Source organism: Argiope bruennichi, chromosome 6, assembly GCF_947563725.1.
Source record: "Argiope bruennichi chromosome 6, qqArgBrue1.1, whole genome shotgun sequence".
In the NCBI taxonomy this organism is placed as follows: Eukaryota; Metazoa; Arthropoda; class Arachnida; order Araneae; family Araneidae; genus Argiope; species Argiope bruennichi.
This window is the reverse complement of record NC_079156.1, coordinates 5204827-5225571: the sequence shown is the minus strand read 5'-3', so window position 1 is coordinate 5225571 and position 20745 is coordinate 5204827. Positions and strand designations below refer to the sequence as shown.

The following is a 20745-nucleotide window of genomic DNA, read 5'->3' as shown; positions in this document are numbered from 1 at the left end:
CGGTACGATTCGAAATTTCATAAGCAAACTTTAAAAGTAATTTGAAAATTTCATTCGACATTTTTAAAACGGAACGTGTGACCATAAACACAAGGGGAAACTGATGCAAGGCTATTTTCATCAGTCAATTCACTAAAATATAGAAAGGTTAAAAAAATGCAGTGGATTAAGCGTGCAGCACTGCTTTAATAATACAAATTCACTTGAATACAGACGCATGCATATCAGCGTTACAAATCCTTCATAGCTGAACAGGAAAAATAGCAAGCAGAGCACAGGATCAACAGCCGAACCTCTTACAGTACTTAAATTACGTGAAGATCCACTGCATCGCATTATATAAGCAACTTGCGTTGTTGTGAATTATTCCATTAAGCCTATGTTGCACACATTGGTGTATCTGTTTTTTTTTTAACTTAACCCTTTGCTCTCGGATGATGACTCTCGCTCACTATTCAAAACGGCTATGTACGATTTTGACGTTTTATTGATTTAATTTTCATTGTTAAAAATACCTACAAAAGGGTAAAAAGATGTAACTAAATTTTTAGAAAAATTCAACTTAAAACATGTGATTAAAAATCTTGTATTAGGTGAATAATGTTGCACTGAATTACTCTTTCGAGTGCATCATGTTAATTCATTCTGCAAGAATCTTCTGTAGCAGTCGCTTCATATCTGTTGCAAAATCAATCTTACTTTTAATGCTTGCCTGGGAATTTTCAAATTACCCTATATATATATATATATATATATATATATATATATATATATATATATATATATATATATATATATATATATATATATATATATATATATATATATATATATATATATAGTTGTTATTTATAGAATTTATTAACGAATTTTTAGTTGCATGCTCATTTTTTTTATTGAAACTAACCAACATAATATTAAATCCTTTATCCCTCGGTCCTTTCTCTCCCTTTCCCCGCATCCTTTCCCCGTCTTTCTTTCCCCGCCATTTTTACTTTCAGAATCGTACAGGAGCGAAACTCCGACGACGACTGCATGAGGGATTGCGCCATTTGTGCCCTTTGTACAGCTCTCTGCTGTTTCTGCTGCTCAGACTGATAAGTTCACTAAAAAAATGTTACAGAACAAGAAAAAAAATCAGTGTTTATAGCATAATTTTCTCCAAGATTTCCAAATTGGATTTATTTGTGTAGTTTCATTTGGAATCCCCCCCCCCTTTTTTAACACATACAGAATTAGTTATTTTCTCTATTTTACATGTTTAAAGTTAACGCAGTTCCTTTGAATGCTAAAGTTCCTAAAGATAGTGAAAATCATCAACAGTGAAATTTTTTATTTTTTTTAGTTTGAACTTGGATAGATTTAATAAAATAGGAGTTTGCTCGAGGCATACATGATCAACAAATGCAGGGTTAGTAAATTAAACAATTCTAGTTTTATTCTGTAATCATATTTTTCAATAAATGTTTATTGTTGAAGTCATTTAGAATTTTTTTTAAAAAAAATTTTGTGCAAAAGAAAACTATAAACAGTTTCCTTTCGTTCGTGTGTAAGTAGATATTTTATTCTAAATTATTTAAACTGCAGGTGTTTTTGACGGGGAAAAAATCTAATTTCTAGTGCCGAAGAATCAGATCAAGAGATATCTATGAAAATGATTAGATTAGTAACCTAAATATTGAAAAATGTTGTTCAATTTTTTTATAATATTACAATATATTTTTAATATTAATAAAATGTTAAAAATATTGTTGTATATATTTGTTTGAAAAATATTGGTTTACATTCATTTACATGAACTTGATTGCATCTTTTCTTAATTTTGTTTTTAATGATACAATTATGTTTTGCACTTACTCTTTCTTTGATCAAAAACCTATAAATTAGGTTCGCAGTTTTTTTTAATCTTCTTATTTCACGAACAAATATGCAAACTACTACTGAGGAATAATTGTGTAATCTTTGATATTTTTGTATAATCTTCGATTTTATATGTAATTCTTGGAATACGAATATTTCTCTTCTATAATCGATTGTTTTCTGTTTTCTTTATCTGAAAAAATTATTTTTCGGAACTACTTATTTCGATGTACTCTGGTCGATTTTTTTTGCCAAAAGATTTCTTTCTAATAGCTGAAAATAATTTTGCTTTCCTGTGTAATGGGATTTTCTTTTTCAATTCCAATTTTTATATGAAGTTTGTAAATATTTAATTATTTTTGTATTTTTATACTGTTTTCGAATTGTGTTTTTTGTTACTATTTTGTCTTAATTAGTTATGAATTTAATATGGCAATTTATAATAAATGATAGCTTAATTTTGAATAATTATTGATATTGCCAAAATATGTGATAATTTAATAAAAGTATGTAGTAAATATTGCATAATGTTTGTGAAAAAATAACAAAGTAAAATAGTTTTTCATAGTTTTAGAAAGCTTTTTCTTTTGCTAAACACACTTGATTTTCGCAGTTTTTGCACAATTGTATATTTTTGTTCCTTTGATGTTCATTCTATTTATCTTGTAAAAAATAAATTTAAATGTTTACAATGGAAATATTTTTTAAAAAAAATCAATACAATCATTGTAGCAAATGATAGAAAATTAGTTAAAATATCATTCTGAGCTTATAAAGAACACGATAAAAATCAGACCACTATTAAAATTGCTATAAAAACTGCTATTTTTTTATATATATTTTAATAACTATTTTTATATTAAAAAGCGTAAGCAAGAGTTCATCGTAAACTGCTAAATAGTTGTGTACGATATGCTTTGCAATATATATATATATATATATATTAAATATGCGGCAATTTATTTATATATTTAATATTCTGTTATTGAATGCTTGCTTGAATGTGTTTGTTTAGCTTACAACTTCTGTAAAAAAAATGAATAAAGGTGCATATTTTTTGATTACCGAAAAAGTCCCGACAGATTTTTTTCTACAGAGCAGCTTATATGCTACCTCTAAACTATGGTATTGAATATCAGTTACTGAATCCATTTTACTCTTTATCAAACTCTTAATCAAACATTCTCTGTTTAAGAAAACAAGACAACGACTTTACAGAGAAGTTTGATTGAAAAGATAGGTCGCTAATTTTCTAAAATACAATTCAGATTAAAGATTATATTATTTCAAAGTTGCTCCAAATTTTGAAGGTTTTTTTTAATTACATTACAACCATATTCTCTTGATAAATATTTTTTATGGCACGGAACTGAAGAATCGTTATTGCTTTAAGGCCTTAGCCATAGAGTAGAGATTTCGGAATAGAAGAATCTAGAATTCTGTACCCGATTATGCCAAAGGTTATCTGCTTATGTGGGCGTGAGGTTTGATAAAGGAACTGCGACATTCTGGGCAATGAAACGGGGAGAAACTTCAGTTTTAAATTAAGGGTTTTCTCAATTAAATTTTATATATGTTAAAAAATCTATAAAAAATGATAGAACGAATATTTTACTTTAATTACAAAACAATAGCAAAAACATTTATTTCTTAAAGTATTTGTTTGTAATGACAAATCGAATATGTGTGCTGTGATGCGATCATTTTTAAGTTCGCTCAAATCGGTACGCACAGAAAAAAATAATTATCAGCAAAATCGCCTTAAAATTAATATAATATATGAGCCTATGTTTAATAATTGCAGTGAATTTACTTTAATTTAAATATACTATTAACAAATAAGTGAATGTCGTGTAACTTCAAAAATTAAAGAAAAATATTTTGCATGATAAATAACCTCTAAAGATTGATACTATTGCGCATAGAAACAGAATTAACAGGTGCATAATGTTTGTTAATATCCTTGTTCAAGGTTTTCATATGTGTTGTAATGAATGGAATGTTTTTTACACGTACCGAAATTTGAAGAAAACTCGCTTCTAGAAAAAGGCATAAATACTTTATATTTCTATCACAGGAGCTCGTGTTAGATTCATTATTAAAAGATAATTAATTATAAAATCTTTCCCAAAATAATCGTTTTGTTTAGTATATTGATAGATAGGAACCAATTGCTTCTTCAATTCAATTGAACAACTTCTTAATACAGTTGTATTGCATAGGGAAGGAACGTAGCTTCCTTTCGTGGTTCGTTGAATCTACACTGCGCTCCAGTGTTTCATTTCTTTGTTTTATAATTTTGTAATGAAAAGCAAGCTTTAAGATCCATAAGCATGAAAAATAACTTTTTTTCAAAAGATTTCTATTAATAAACCTTCACCTCTAATACTTAACAGAATCGGATAGAGAAGAAATCTACTCATCTCAAACGTGATTGCAAAATAATTTAACTCATTAAAGAAATTGTATCGTTTTTCTCGCGCAAGATTTCGTCAAGGATTAGCTGAACAAGTATCATTCAGATACACTGCATAATAAACGTACATGAAACTATTTTTATATTTTTCTTTAGAAACGATTCATGACCATGAATTATAAATAAATCGGATATGAAAGAGGTCTTAAATGCAGTACATAATTTAAAGTCTTTCATGCGTAATATGAGTTTTTCCTCAATATTTTCAAATATTTACGAAGTAAATAATTCATTCATTCATTGTTTTAGAGATCGTATTTGTAGCACCGTTTCTAGCTTTCATCTCTAATATTGTGTTTTTAGAGTAGCATGCCAAGTAAAACTGTTGGTGTTGGCGCAGATTTTCTTTTATATAGTGTCATTATCAAAATTAACGATAATGAATTGAAATGAAAGGTTTTTCATTTTAATTAGAAATATTTATCACGTGTAATAGTATTCTAGGATTACAGGGTTTCATCCCATTTTTTTTTTTTTTTTTTTTTTTTGTTAATAAATGTCTTGTGAGTGTTCTTTTGAAAATCTTATATAATTCAATATATTTAATCGATATTAAAATTTATTTAATCAAAATTGAATTCTGAAATTAATTATTATTAGAAGCGGAAATCTTTATACCTATATTTTGTATATATTCTAACAATGGTAGAAGCAAAACATTTGTTTAGGCTATGTTATAAGAAAAACTTACCTTACTCACTTAGTCCCTTGGATGAAGTGAATGCTGGTGCTGAAGTGAATGTTTCATTTTCATGGAGTAAATGATTTGATTCCCAGAATGCTGCCTGTTTTCTTTACAATGTAGCCAATATTGCTGCTAGCAAAATGTACTGCAACCCTCGATGTTGCCTGGTGGTGAGGTCTCGGTTCAGAAATTAATTCCACCTTGTAAGCAGACTTGATGTACGCTAAATCTGTCAGGATCAAATATCCTCCCAATTGAAAAGTATTGAAATTTGGTGGAAGAGGAAGGAGGGTGCCCTTTCAGGTGGCATTTACGTTATTGGGTAGCGATTTGTAACATGTGATCTAAAATGAAACATTAATATTAGCCAACAGTTCATCCAGGATCTTGTAACCTTCGTGCTGTGTTTGCTGTTCTTTTTTTTTTTTTTTTTTTTCCTGCCTTGCACAATGTTCTCCTGTTGCTTCGATCATTTTTTTCTTTCCTAGATATTTTATAGACTCATTAAGACGCACGGACAAATTAAAGTGAAGATACATTTAAAAAAATTGTATTACCACACTCGCTGTGGCGAGAGTATATCCGCTAACAGGTAGGGAAATTAGGTAAAAATGGCGGAGTTACGGATACAGAGTGAAAAATTATGGACGGATACTTACATAAAAATAAATACAATAAAAAATAACGGCGAAAATACTCTTCCCAAATCCTTATACACAGCAATACGAAAGAATCTTTAGCATGGTTCGAGAGAATAACCGAATGTTAAGCCTGAATATAAAAACACCGGAGTCGTCGCTCCTCATAACAAAAAAATGTCGGAGAGTTCGTTATGATTCTAACGTAAGCGATGATGACTTTAAAAAAAAAGCAAAAGGTCTTTGTATTTAAGGAAAAGCATGCAATTGTGTAACAAATATTGTTTCATCAACAAAATCGTGTTGTATGATTTTTTTTAACAATAAAATTATTTTACTTATATACTTAGTCAATATTAAATGTCTGTGGAAATAATGTTAAGTGATATTTGAAAATATTTGTTTTAATTAATTAAAATCCTTTGAAATATCCCAATAATGTATTGATTCTTCACTCTATGACGTACCGGCAAGAAGTGGCATAATATACTAAGCTTATGGCCAGTGTTAACATGCTTACCGCACCCAGTAGAAGCGCGCCTCCGAGAAGGCGATAACAATGCTTTGTCGCTGCGAACCGGTCGAAACTCGCTTTCAATGAAATGTGGGCGCAAAAGCAACGGACATCTCCAGTGATATATCATTGTCTATTGTACACAATTTTTAGGATAGTGGGCCCAAAAAAGAGTCAAGTTTTATACATTTCGGTAGTGATAGTGTCAGTCAATCTGTTGAAAATAATACTTTTGATTCTCGTGATGAGACTATCGGTGGCATCATGAAATTTTATTCGGAAAATAGTTGCGTCACTGATTGCGTGGAACGCCATAGACAGTGAGGTGAGATTAGATAGAAAACAACATATTTTGCAACCCAATGCTAAAGAACACAATGGCGGCTTAATATATTCTAATCGTAAACTGCCTGGAGGAAAAAAAAGCAATAGTATGCATACTTCTGGGAACAGAAAACCATTCTTTCAGGTTGGGAATTGTTTCAAAAAATATCACACATTGAGAAATTATAAATAATTATTTGAAACTTATCTATTTGCAATATTTCTTCAGAAAATAAATAATTTCTAATAAAAAGTTATACTGCAAACGTTTCGCATATTTAACGAAATCAGTTACAACCTAGTGGCAATCGCATATAAAGAGCTAACGTTCGATAAGAATGAAAAGCATATAGGATTGCACGCTGAAAGAAAATCTATTTAAAGACATACTTATTATAATATAATATAAAATAAAGTTTATTATTAAGAACAGACTTTTCACTGCGTGTAAGCTCTAATATTAGCATTTTTTAAAATGCGTAAGGCATTGTTTTAGGCTTAAAAATCTGAAAGTTTTCATGCAAAATATTTTTTAAATATGATAGATTTTTTTTTTTTTTTTTGTTCATCACAAAAACCATTTAATTCTTCATGATTCTCATCTGATAGATCACTCGGTATTATCATTTAGTTCATTGCCATTATCAGTGTCACTCTCATCAAAAATTGCATCGCCCTCTACTTATCCAGCAAATAATTTTTTTAGCTTCTTTAATATTGTCCGTAAATACGAAACCACACGTCATTGGACCCCATTTTACCGTGAATGGGGGGAAAATGTGACTTACACATTTCCCCCCATTACATTGTAATCTTTTCCCTCGCCCGTTGAACAAAACAAGGGATGAATGCGCTTTATTTTTTTTTTTTTTTTTATCATGTGACAACATGATGTGGTTTTGGTTAGGAAGTTTTGAATCTTGAAATCGCGTAGGCAATGAATAATGCATAAATGGCAATTTTCATCATCATCTTTCAACCGCATATATGTTTTTACTTGCTTTTATCAGTATTGCATTATTATTACGTATGCTTCTTTGACAGCAGATGCCGTTTTAAAAGATTGTTGCAAAACTACGACATCAAAGCTGCTATTTCATTGCAAAATCGGTCGATCTCCAAAACTTTGTTTCCCAGCTAGAAAAACTGAAAATGAGTTTTAAAAAAATTATAATTATTTATATATTTATAATATATATATATAGATAGATAAAGTATCGTGATTATTTCAAACCGGTTTAAAATGGTTAATTACTTAAATTTATTCAGACAAATACATGCAAATCTTTCAAATAACTTGAAATTTGTAATCGTAGATTTCAATCTTTTTTTTTTTTTTTTGCAGCATGTTTTTTATTGGCGTTTTATTTTGATTTTCATTAGAGCTTTTTGATTCATATCCCTCTCGAAAGCTTCATTTCTTAAATTTTGCAGTGAATTAAGATTGTCATTCAGATAATGTGCAGTGGATTAGATAGCCTTTCCATCTGTATATTTTGCATTGCATTTTTATTTTCATTAAATTTTTTAGGGTAGGTGAGAGCCGGTTGGACTAATTTCTGCTATATGATCTCATTTGCACTTCACTTTCGAAAACCAGAGTCATATTTATTTATTCTTGTCTTGAGATAATCTTGTGTGTTGGCCATTTAACATTGACTTGCTCTGGTTTTATATCTACAAATGGGATTTTTTTAATTCTTTATATATTTAAAATAATAAATCTTTCTACAGAGTTCTGTAAGAAATATATAACCCAATTTTTTTTATATACAATATGCGTATGAAAATGCGACGTTTAAACTTGTGGAAAAGAAAAATTTGAAATGTGAATTTAAAGACGAATCAAATACAATATAATCCTTATTTTAGCTAGCAGTATCTTCTATAGAAGATGTTTAAACTAATATAAGAATCACATTGTCAACGCATGAATTTCTGCATTTTTTTAGAAGTTCCATTGACACTCGACTTGTTATTGGAGCACTCGATTTTTCAACATCTTTTTTGAACTCCTCCCCTCTCCCCTTACCCTTAGGTTTCTGTGGAAAACATTTTAAAAATCAGACAAGTGACATCTGAATAAAAAAAAAACAAATTTATCTGCTTTCATGGGTTTTAGACCTTTGAGAGCACCCTCTACCATTGCTTTATGTCTTATTTTTCATACTCATAACCCATGTGCAATAATACTTTTGAGACTGATAAAAAACAAAAATCGATATTCACTTTTAAATTCTTAATATATTCGCAGAATTCATTCTTAAATGTATTAGTATGCATAACTATAAATCAAACTGAACGAAACTGTATTTTTCCATCAAGAATTTTGAAATCAATAAAAAAACAGGATTTCAAAATTTCTTAAATATTTGATAAAGAAATAATTTTCAATAGCTTTTTTTTTTCGTTTATTCAGACGATACAGTTTCTGTAGAAGTAAAAGTGAGGATGGCACGGCGGCGTATTTCCATTCAGTTTAAAAACAATTCAAATACATCCTGTATTACTTGAAAAGAAAAAAAGAAATTTTAAATATGAGAAAAAGAAAAAAAAACTCTTTTTATTGCTATATTTCTTTCTTTTGTTCATCTCTTTTTTACTTTCTCGTATATGAAGTATAGAGAAAGTATTGTAATCATCCATTTCGATATTTTGACGAATCTCCCTATTATAGACCCCCTGACTTCAAAATACACTTTTTCGGCATTATATTTGCGTGTGTCAAAGATAAATCAAACGCTTTGAGCTAGACGAATGACATTTGGTGCATGGTCTTTACATCAAATCTGCGGATATTTGTCAAGTTTTGAGCAAAATTCATTCAGAGGAAGTCTGTCTGTCAGGCTGTTGGAATATAAGTGAACAAGTAACTAAATAATACAAGTTAAGTTACTAAAAGAAGACAGCTAGATGGATAAAATCTACTACATAGATTTAACATCTACAGCGTAGATGCCTGTCCCATTTTGACAGATGGTCAGTGAAGAGTTGACCGTCTGCCGATCTGTTCTTTCAGAAGCATATAAACGAAGCAACTCGAAACTGCAATGCATCGAATTCGGTGTGTGATTTTTCGACTACACAGTGTTAAAATTTTGTTTTAATGACTGGGTGCGTTCTAAAACACACATTCGTTTTTTGGATATTATTAACCATATGTGAGTCCAAGAACTCTCCAAGGATCACGCTCAAGTCATGCCAAAGACTAATATTCCGTGACTATTGTACGACGCATTCTCTGAGACAGCCCCTTTATTAGAGATTATGTGAGAAAGTTTTGAGCTGACCATTGCCGCTGATTTTCGTTGCGTTTATTGGATCTGATTTTAGCTGCCTTAAAATTAAGACGCGCCAAATGAAAGATAACTTTTTCAATCCTGCGTGCTTTACGTAGGCTCGTGTATATTTCTGAAGTTTTCAAATTTGTGCTAACTCCATTTTATCGATAAACAAAAAAACGCCATTTACGGATATGTGATAAGTGCCATATTTTGAGTTCAAAACAAACGTCTACCGACTTTCTCTTATCTTCTATTGATTTTAAGTAAGCATAGCTGTAGTAAACTTTCGACTTTACATATTCGTTTGATAATTTCTACTATATATATTCATATGAATTCATAACAAATTGCCTTTACATTTGTATGAGTGAATTATTCATTTAAAGCTGAAATGAAAACATATTAAAATGACACTTGTTTATGAATGGCTTAAAATTATTCCCAGTTGTTAAAATGGCATCTTCCATTTAAAATACTTTTCAAAGTTATATTAAAATGCTGAAAAATTTTCTTGAGACATTTCTAAATGAGAATTTTGTTTCAGCCCATGCTTAGTTGCTTAAAATGGTTTTTATATGAAGAATTCGTTCATTTCGAAAAAATAAATAAATAAATAAGAAAAGAAATAAAGGGAAGGGAAATAGTGAATGCATACAATTTTTTTCAAAAATACATGATTATTTAAAATTGCGTTTCTGTTCGTTCCATTTTTATAGTTCATTTAACAGAAACGTATGTTTCTTATTTTTTTCTACTAACGCAATAAAACCACCAGTGGCTTGGTATGAAGTCTTAACTACGGGACCGAATGATTTCCAACTACATAACGAACTTCCGCGAAAGTGGGCTTGGTGTATGTTAAATCCATTGGACTCGTCCTCCCGGCGGTGAGTGCCAAAAGTTTTTTTTTTTTTTTTTTTTTTTGTAAAGAAAAACTCCCCGTCTTAAGTTGCATTTTCGTCATAGGACCCAAATTCAAAATGACGGGGCTTCTCCAAATGTGTCCTTGCGTGACTTCAAACTGCGATGTTCATCTAACTATATCAATAATAGATTAAAAGTTTTAAAACAACAAGGTTTCTTTTTTTAAATAAAGTATTTTCATTACATTGCGGAGCTCAGGTTATCTAAGGCCTAGATAAGAAAAACGGAGTGCGCTAAACGGCATTTATTCAGAATACGCGTTCCTGTTTTATTGTCTTCCAATAATAAGCTTGACCTTTCAAGGAATCGCTTTTGCTAGTACAAATTGACTTCACGAGCAGATGCGCATTCTTAAGACAAAAAATGATCTGTTTGCCTCGTCATAAATTTTTTTAAAGCTTTTCATTCGAATTTTAATATTTGAGCGCAGTTGTGAGCGAGGCCAATAAAAATAGAATATATAGATATATTTTGAAATAGTTCGCCTCGGAATATTTGAAGAATGTGCTGTATTTCTATTTCTCTATGAAGTAAATGACCTTCATTTTCGATGGCTTTTTTTAGTTCCAGAGCAGTTCGGCTATTCAAAATGGAGCAGTGTTTGAAAATGTTTCTCAAGGAAAACGATGCATCATCTGACCACTCGGGTAGGAGTGCTCTCTCTTCGACACTCATGGATTTTTATACAATGTGACACGTTTTGTGTTTAATCTTATGCAATGAAGAGAATTAAATATGCATTTTGGATATTGGCTTCAGAATTTACGGTTTTGATATCAAGATAATATATTAAAATTCAATCATCTTGCTTGCGACGTTTTTAAATTACCGTACTCGTATTTCACACTGGGAGTCTGTCCAAACGACGGATATGGTGGGAAAAAAAAGTTCTATCATTTGAAAGTAAAATTGTTTTCTAAAATTTACAGATTTAGCTTGTTATAATAGTTATTAGTTAGTTAGTTAGTCATTGCCTTTACATATAAATGAACATATATATTGGTTGGCCGTCAATCTCTAGACAAATTTGATCCAAAATTTGATACAGATCAAAAATCACATGTTGATTTTCAGATATACAGCTCGCTGCGTTTTCAAGTTATTATGATCGTACGTACGCATAGAGAGAAATGTATTTTCTTTTAGTAAGTTTTGATCAGAATTTACTGGAAATTCATAATTCTAGTGTAAAGATCGTATTCTAAATTTCATTTTTCTGAGTTATCGTATTTACAGACTTCTTTTTCTTTCTTCTTTTAAGAAAATCAATGAAATGTACAGATTCGATTAAAATCACCAGGACGAACTTTTAGATGACAAAATGTACTTAGTAACGAGAAAATGCAATCTGCTGTTAAGATTCTAAAAATAAATTCTTAAATTCAGTGCAAAAAATTGGATATTTAATAGATTTAAACCAACAATTTGAATAAAAATTTTCAAGTTACTAAAATTAGAAAATGGTATGCAAACGAGTGCATAAACAAAGACAATTTCACAAACGCATGCAAATATTTATTCCCGCTTTTTCAGTCAACTAAACAAAGTGTCTCCTTCATAAACCGATTTTTTTTTTCTTGCTATGTTACGCACATTTCCTTCGCTGGAATATTAAGGTGAAAAGGGGGAGGGGGATTCAGATTAACAAGATTTGTAAAGGGAAAAGAGAAAAAGCATGCGATTTTCATTATGGCTACAGATGGGGTGTTCCTAGAACAGTCCTTCGAAGAACATTTCCCTGTAGTTTTTACCTCGTTTAGCAGCGCTTCGGGCTGCATATTGAGCACAGATACAATTACAGTACACTCCCGAGTATCCGGCCTAATGTGGCGGAAGGCCAGGCCGGATAGCCCGAAGTTCTAGGAATTTATTTCGTTGCCCACTAATACCAGAGGGCAAAGTTTTTATACCAAAACTTACTGTTGTAATACGCATTTTCTCATTTCTTATTGAGTCCTCCATTTGTCTCAAGCCATGTAGAATGTGAAAATAAATGCAAATTTTGTTGAAAATTCTCGGAATTTATGAATTTTGGAGCATTGCATAAAGCTTTAAATAATGTTTCCTACAGAACTTTTTAGAAAGCATTTTGAAGAACTCTTTAATGATGGAGTTCAGTGAGGTTATTGACACATCTTCATGTCTAATCAAAATTCTCTTGTTCTGCGCTGGCAGTTTTTCGAGGTTTTCAGGAGAACATATTTTTTATAAAATAAATAAAAGCCGTTTTTTAAGGACTATTGAATTCATTTTAAAAGCTATAACTATTTTGTAAAGTAATTTTGCGCGTGAATTGCATAAAATAGCTCCCTATATAGCGACCCCCCCCCCTTTTATCTTGGCTAAATAGTAAAATAAAAGTTTCATGCATGCACATTTTTTCCTCTTCCGAATACAGTTCAGATTCCTTAGGAAAAACCGTGTATTATTTTTTCCCTTTTCATCATAATATTAAAAATGAAAATAATTATAACGGAAAAAAACAGAGTTTTTTTACAAACATGCATTAATGTTATTTTATCAGTATCCTTAGTGCATTTTTTATATTTGTAGTGGGAAAGGAAAAGCAAATGTTTAAGACATAATGTTTCTTTTTCAGTAATCTATGTCGGCCATTTTTATCAATCAGAAGTTATCCTCATCATTTTAATAAAATAGCGGGTTTTTTTAAAAAAAAAAATCAGTTCGTATAAATTAAAGTAAAATTCATCAATGTTGAATTCCAACCAACTCAATAAATTTTCTTCGAGATTTACTCATAAGAAAAGAATTCACATCAGTTCATTTTTATTGCTTTGGATCTGTTCTGATTGGATTATTTTGTCATCATCTCTATTGAATGCCAGCTGAATTCATGTGTTTGAACTGCAAACTCAAGAGCGGACAAATCTGGAGATAAACCAAGAAGTTTATCCCCAGAACTTTATCCTAAGACACTTTTGCAGTCAGGTTTTAAATGGTCTTCAGCCGAGGTTTTACTCTCGCGTGCGGACTAGATGTGTGTTGGCACTCTTAACAGAAATCCGCGTCTAGCTGGAGTATTGAATGACAATATTTTTTATCACTTTATTTCTCTGCCATTTGAAATGTTTAAATTGATTTTCTATCATTACTTGGAAAAAATTATTAAACTTTCGGACAAAAATTCCCTTGGTTCTTGAATATCATTTGGCACAGTCTCATTTTTCGAGAAACGATGAGATTTAACGAGCGTGGCGGTCGTGCATACTTAGCCAATCTAGACCTTCTTTTATGTACCACTTCTGTCCTCATCTGCGTCCCCTAAGCATCTATTGGGTTACGTCAACCCGTCAGACTTCCACATATAGGCGCGTTTGTGCTTTTTTCATATACGAGGAAAACTGATTATGATTGGCCATTTTTTTTCCTCTGATTGAATCAAAAATCTTTTGGTTACAAGATCACTTTCCAAATTTTATTTATCTAAGTCATTGCGTTTTGGGGTTACTGCATTTACACGCATACAAATATACAGATCCCCTTTTCAACAAATGAAGGTCAACATTTAATACATTTTTACAATTCCGATATTGTATATATAATACATATATATGCTCATTTTTACACGTACAGCTCTTTACATTTTTGAGCTATAGTATTCATATGCGTAGACACACGCAGCCCGCTGACAGATTGTGACCAGATTTTGATGAATAATACGAAATTTCATCGTGCATACAATTTCACATTTATAGATAAATAAATAAAAAAAATATTTCTGAAATTGTATTTTCCGATGGGCTCGGGGAGATCTGAAAAGTTGAGATTCATCAAAATCTCGGGGGAATCTTTTTTAAACTATAATTTTTGATTATTCACGAGATGAATGTAAGATGAGAAAGTAAATGATTATTGGGTGCGACTCATATTCTCATTCTAACAAAAAAAAAAAAAAAAAAATTGTAGACTATAAGAGAATTTTAAATGCTAATTTATTATTTCCTTTTTTTTCTTCTTTTTTTTTAAGTTTAAGATGCGAGTTTTTTTTTTTTTTTTTTTTTTTTTCTTCTTCCAAGCAACGCCGGGCATATTGATTTATTTAAAATTTCCTTATTTTTTTTATTTTTTAAAAGTAAATGGGTCACTTTACAGATTGTTTTTCCGTTAAAACTTTGGGGAGAATGAACTGAACCTACTTTTAATAATTTCCTTTAACCGTTAGTTATTTTGAGCGAATCATTTATTTGCGTTCTCAGACTCGACAGAAGGACCAACCACAGTTCCTTTTTCCATGTGCAGCTCTAGCAGCAAGACTTGTCTGTGTTGCGACCACGTGAAATGCGTCCATGCATACGAGGACTTCAAACTCTGCTGCAAGCTGTGCCTCCTCTACTTTCTGTCCTATATCTGTTGTTGCAGTCCTTGCTGCTGCCTGTGCCTGTCGCCCTGCATCGTTGCATGCGATGCGTGCGACGATTATCTGCAGGCATGCATGCATTGTTAAAGGTTCTTGTGACTTTGTATCGGATTTTGAATAAAATTTGAGTTTTTAAACACCTCCTTGTGAATAAATGTGTATTGAAGAGTTGAGCTTTGGCAGGATGGAAAAACTCCTTTTGGGGAAGTCATTACTAGATCCTTCCCAAGATGGCTATCGGGGAAATAGATGAAATAATTTTTTTTTTCTTTTTTTTGTGAAGAGTAATGTAACAGCTGCTCAAATGGCATGTACTTGTAAAAAAATTAATGGATCAGTTTTAAATTGTTTTATTTTCACACTGGTGGTGTCCGCCCTTGACGTAATAATAGGACCACTCATTCTTGTGTTGCGCCTTCGGAAGCGCATGCGGCGCGTTGAACAGTTATACTGGAAGGAAAATAAATATTTCATCTCATTTTGTATCTGAGATTTGAGAAGAAAATTCATGAGGGAAATAATTAATTAAAACTTAGTAGAAAGAATTATTCCGACTGTTCTAACTATAAATTCAGAAGAAAAAAAATGTTCTACTGATATTGTAAGAAAAAAAAATAAATAAATAACTAAATAAATAAAAATAGAATGTTTAATTTAAAAATATTAATTTTTGAGTTTTATCAGAAAACTGTTTTTAAGAAATTTCCCAAAATCAATCAGTTACATGAAACAGTCTAAAACTTTAATTCAGAACATTGCTTTTTCATCCGATTGAGAATCTGTTTATTTTTTATATTTGTCCGAACAGTGCTTCAGGCAAGTTCGTGCAAAAGGTTATACCAAATAATGCAAAATCTTGTAAATAAAAAGGAAATGTTTAGGTGTCTGTGTTTACAGCGTCCAGAAGAATCCGTCACACTCACAACCAAGAAGTCTAGCTCGTGTTTCATAAGGAGTAACTAAATGCATCTCGAAGCTTAAATTTTAAAATGTAATGTAGAATTTTTTTAAAGAAAAATGTAATGTAAAAAAAAACAAACGAAAAATCTTGAAACTGAAACAAAATTTTCTGCATCCGGCATTCTCTTTTAGTTATCTTTTTCAAATTTTTGAGGTCATTATTCGAATTTTTATCACTAATTTGAAACGAAAACCAACGAGAGGCTTTTGTTGGTTGATATTTAATTGTATATAATATATTAATCGCTTTATCTCTCTCTCTCATATATATAAGAGGAAATGTTTAGATGTCTGTGTTTATATATATAACGCTGTATTTGGCACAGAAATCGCTCTTGTTGCCTGTAGTCGAATGTAAACAAACCATTGCATGAATTTCAGACTGCTTCAGCTTTCGTTTTTGAAGCTGCACTGAATTCGAAGTTTCGATTAACTAATGAATGGCGCTATAAAATATTATTAGAAATGCTCTGTAGATGGTTCGCCGCATCACAAAAAAGTACATTCAGTCAAAGGAAAGGAGGTATTAAAAAAAATCAAGAAATAGCCTTCAAATCTAGCTCAAAAATAGACTTAACCATTGCCATATGGATAATAGTAGTTATAATTTGACTACGGAAACTGATATCTATATCTTCCAAAACAATTTTCTTAGAAAAATGGTCTTAAAAAGTATTTAATTCTAAAAATACTTAAGACTTAAAAAAAAAAAATCTTTTTAATAATCTTAATTTTAGTTCCGTAGAATTTCCCCCTTCATTTTATATATATTTAAATTTGGTTTTGATGCATTACACGTATCAATATCTTTGAATACTACAATGGAATTCAAAGTCATCCATCAAAATATTCGATTGCGAGTTTTTGCCAGTCATTTACTCTGTGACAGGATTTTCACTTCCGCTTTTATTTCGTAATATATACATTTTTTATATAGTTATGGGCCTCGATTTGGATTATACTAATATGAACAATGGGGATGAATGAAGGTGATTGAAAAGCAGAAAATAAAATACCAAATATTCATTGGCCCACTCTAATCGTTGCTCAGTAGCTAATCTCTAAAGTGTCAGTCAATAAATCTGACTGACTGAGATAGTTTTTCTGATTGCCAGTGCAGTGCTAAAAGTAAATATATATATATATATATATATATATATATATATATATATATATATATATATATATATATATATATATATATATATATATATATATATATATATATATAGTGCCTAGATTCTTTTATACAGACCCTCGGTCCTGTCCATTATAGCTAGTAAAATATTCTCAATAGAAGAAAAATTGTTGTCAAAACTCATCGAACCCTATTTTGGACGATTTTCTATTGGAAGATCTGATTATCAACGACTCTCTCGAAACAACCCCCGATTGATCTAAAATGATGAAGCTTTGAATTTCATCAGTTATGGCAGAAATGTTAAACAGTTATTTTCAAAAATATTCTACTAAACGGTTAATTGAAGTAAAATATAAAAATTTAGTACGGCCTACATAAAAATTTAAATTATGGATAATTTTCAGTGGCGTATATAAGGACTTAAAAAGTGTAAAAATCCTTTGCGCCATTTAAATAATTTTTTCAGTATTCGAAAGTAGAAATTGGAAAGTAGACATTCTGGATAATTTTTCTATATTCTCCCTTATTGTTTCAAATTATTCAGATCCTTAATCAGTGGTTTTCCCATTCACCTCTACTTTCTCGTAAGTATTGCAATTGTCAAAAAATTCGAACTCAAGATTTTGACGAGTCTTGGAACTCCCCATGTTCGAAAAACGCATTTATGACATTGTCCATTTCTGTCAAATATAACTAAGAACGAAAACGCTTTAAGTTAGATAGATGATCTTTGATATATGGTCTCTACACCAAATTTATAAAATGTTGAGCAAAATTCATTCAGAGCATATCTATCAGGTTTGTTCGATTATAATTTAACACTATGACTAAAAATACGATGATGGATAAAATTTGGTACATCTATTAAATAGTGAGCCAAATCCAGCAAGGGATTTGACGTCTTTCGATCCGTCATTTCAGACACATGTAAATGTGGGAACTCGAGAACATAATGATTTACATATTTCAAAAAGGGTGCATGTTTTTGTGATTCATTCTATGTCAAATTTTATTTCCAACTTTTTTTTGGCGGGGGGGGGGGAGACGAATTCACTCAAAAGCGAAAATTCACCTTCATTAGAGAATACATGAAAAAGTTTTGAGAAGACAACTCCTGGTTATTTTGATTTTTTATTTCTCACCCCCCCCCTTTTTTTAAATGTACAGCCAGCGCCCACTGTTGAAACCGAAAACAATTGGGTCATTCTAGTAAAGCTAAACGTACAGTGAGTTTTTGTAGTTGATTCTTGAATTCGCAAAGGCCCGTGTCTTCAATACACTTTTCTCTTCCACACATAGCTCAAAATGGAAGGACTGTCTGTGTTGTGATCACGTGGATTGCATACGTGCTTACCAGGATTGCAAAACCTGCTGCGCGATTTGTTTCATCTACGCCGTCACCTCCTGCTGCCCCTTCTGGCTGTGCTTCGCCCCTTGCCTTGTCGCCTGCGGCGTTTGCTGCAAACAGCTAGAGCTGTTGTTGAATCTTTGACTGCATCCAAATGATGCGAACTTGATGTAATTTTTACACATTTTTATTTTACTAGTTTCATGTTTATAAGGAAGGAATTTTGTAAAAGATTTTTCATTCCATTCCAGAGGGGCTTGCCTTTTCAAATTTTTTATCTTACTCGATTTCACTACGCTGTTTTTACATTTTTAAGATTAAACTATTATCTACTTAAGCAATCTAATTCCTTTTTTATTCCATTTGCATGTACCCTCTAGTAAAGAATTCGAAAAAAAATCAGTTTGTAGATTTCATAATATGAAAATAAATTTTAAACTAAAAGGGGAAAAATTATTAAAATTCCACTTTTTATTACGCTCATAAATGTCTTTTTAAAATCTGATTTTCCTAAATGTATTTAAAAATCCGCCTTATTGAATGAATTAAGAATCTTAAGAATTGGTAATATTCTTGAAAATTGGAGTTATTACGAATTTGGGAAATAGAAAACTATGAATGAATGTTGATAATGTTCGATTTCTACCCGCCTTTAGCGACACATTCTATACTATAGTTATATTGTTAGTATCTCATTTTTATGGAAACATGCCTAAAATAAGTTTTCTTTTATTCAACGAATTGATAAACTTAATTTGTTGTTGTTTACGCTTTTCGTTTTGTGGGCCATAATGGTTCAATTTCACTTTTGTGTGTGCGTGTAATATAGACCTGACATGAATTATACTCTCGACTCTGTATTCGAAAATACCCGAATTAGAGAGGCTTAATCTTTCTTGTAATCTATGTCGGGAAAAGTCGCGTTTTAATGCTCCGTTAGGCGATCATTCTGATTTCTGTAACGGAAATTGTTAACTCCATTACCCATGCGCAGAGAGCGGTCAATGGAAAGGGGTTTATTCCTCAGCTCTCAAGTTTCGAGTTCCGGCTATTGTATGTTTGCGCTCCAAATTCCTCTACAAATGAAGTTCTATTAGATCTTAAGTAATACTTAAATTAAATTAAATTTAAATTAAGTAATACTAGCCGCCTTTGGCAACCAGTATTATCAGAGATATTCGTTCTATTTAATTTTAATTAAATTATTTAAATAAAACTTCATGTCCATGATTTCATCAAATTATCAGACATTAAATCTGTCTGATTCTAACACTCGCATTTGTTCTGTTCATTGAACTTTTCTAATAGAGACCCGTTCATGGCGTTATTTTGTCTTTAAATTTATTTGCGAGTATCGTAACTTTCGTGTTTTTATTCGTCCTTTAAACTTTACGCCTATTAAACAGGATTCTTCTTCAGCTTACAGATATGGAAGAAAATCGGGTGGCCAGCTATTTGATGAAACACTAAAAACGATTTCGGTCTCATTCACAACAACGGAAATAGTGTTGCGAAATATGTTTAAAAATCTAAAGTAAAGATTTTTACAGTAGTTAAATTTTTTTAATTGAAAAGATTAATTTTTACACCGTTTAGAAGTCCCATCCTTCAAATTTTTTGTGCGGAATTTTTTTTTTGGAAGCTATAGCGAAAAAACATTAAAAATCTAGCTTGTTTTTTATTAGAATCCTGATTAAAATTTCCCCAAAAAGTGCCCTCTCACTCTTTAAGCTATATATATGCCGGGTTTGGAAGCTGTAGGTGAAATGATCTGATCTACAGAGCAGACCCACGCAACCACACGCGCACACATACACACACTCGCGCGTCTCTATTGTTAGTAGAAATAATTACTGTCAATTTAAGAAAGCTTTCACATGGCACATTAGTTGTGTTACATTATTTCTTCCCCTCTTCCCTCTCTGCTGGTGCGGACTGAACTGATGGCATGCATCGACAATTGCCATTGAGCAATCTGAGAAAATCGTGTGCATTAGATTTGATACGAACAACTGAATGTGGATAATACAGCCATTCTTATTTCAAATTCAAATTGTTATTGTTGGGGTAACGCTGAGAAAACGAAAAGCTAGTGGTTATTAGTCATATTCTTTTAAGTTCAGAGTTTCTGTTTCCATTTTATAAAATAACAGCTCAAAATAGCTTTATATATTAACCAGAATGACCTTTTTCACTTTCAGTCTGAGTGTCGA

At 31.1% G+C, this 20745-nt stretch overlaps 1 protein-coding gene across 8 annotated transcripts in view; it reads left to right on the top strand.

The window, feature by feature from the left end:
- LOC129972235 (TM2 domain-containing protein DDB_G0277895-like) overlaps positions 1–20745 on the top strand; it is a 57545-nt gene that overhangs the window by 22439 nt on the left and 14361 nt on the right. For 2 of the 8 annotated variants that reach the window (XM_056086286.1, XM_056086285.1), the window contains exon 3: positions 14923–15185. The exons of 4 other annotated variants lie outside the window; for them this stretch is intronic. In XM_056086286.1, coding sequence (XP_055942261.1) covers positions 14923–15170 — 248 coding nt within the window. In that variant the 3' untranslated portion in view covers positions 15171–15185. Of the gene's footprint in view, positions 1–1001; positions 2933–14922; positions 15186–20745 lie in introns of those variants that run through there. 2 more of the 8 variants (XM_056086289.1, XM_056086288.1) reach the window with 2 other exon arrangements.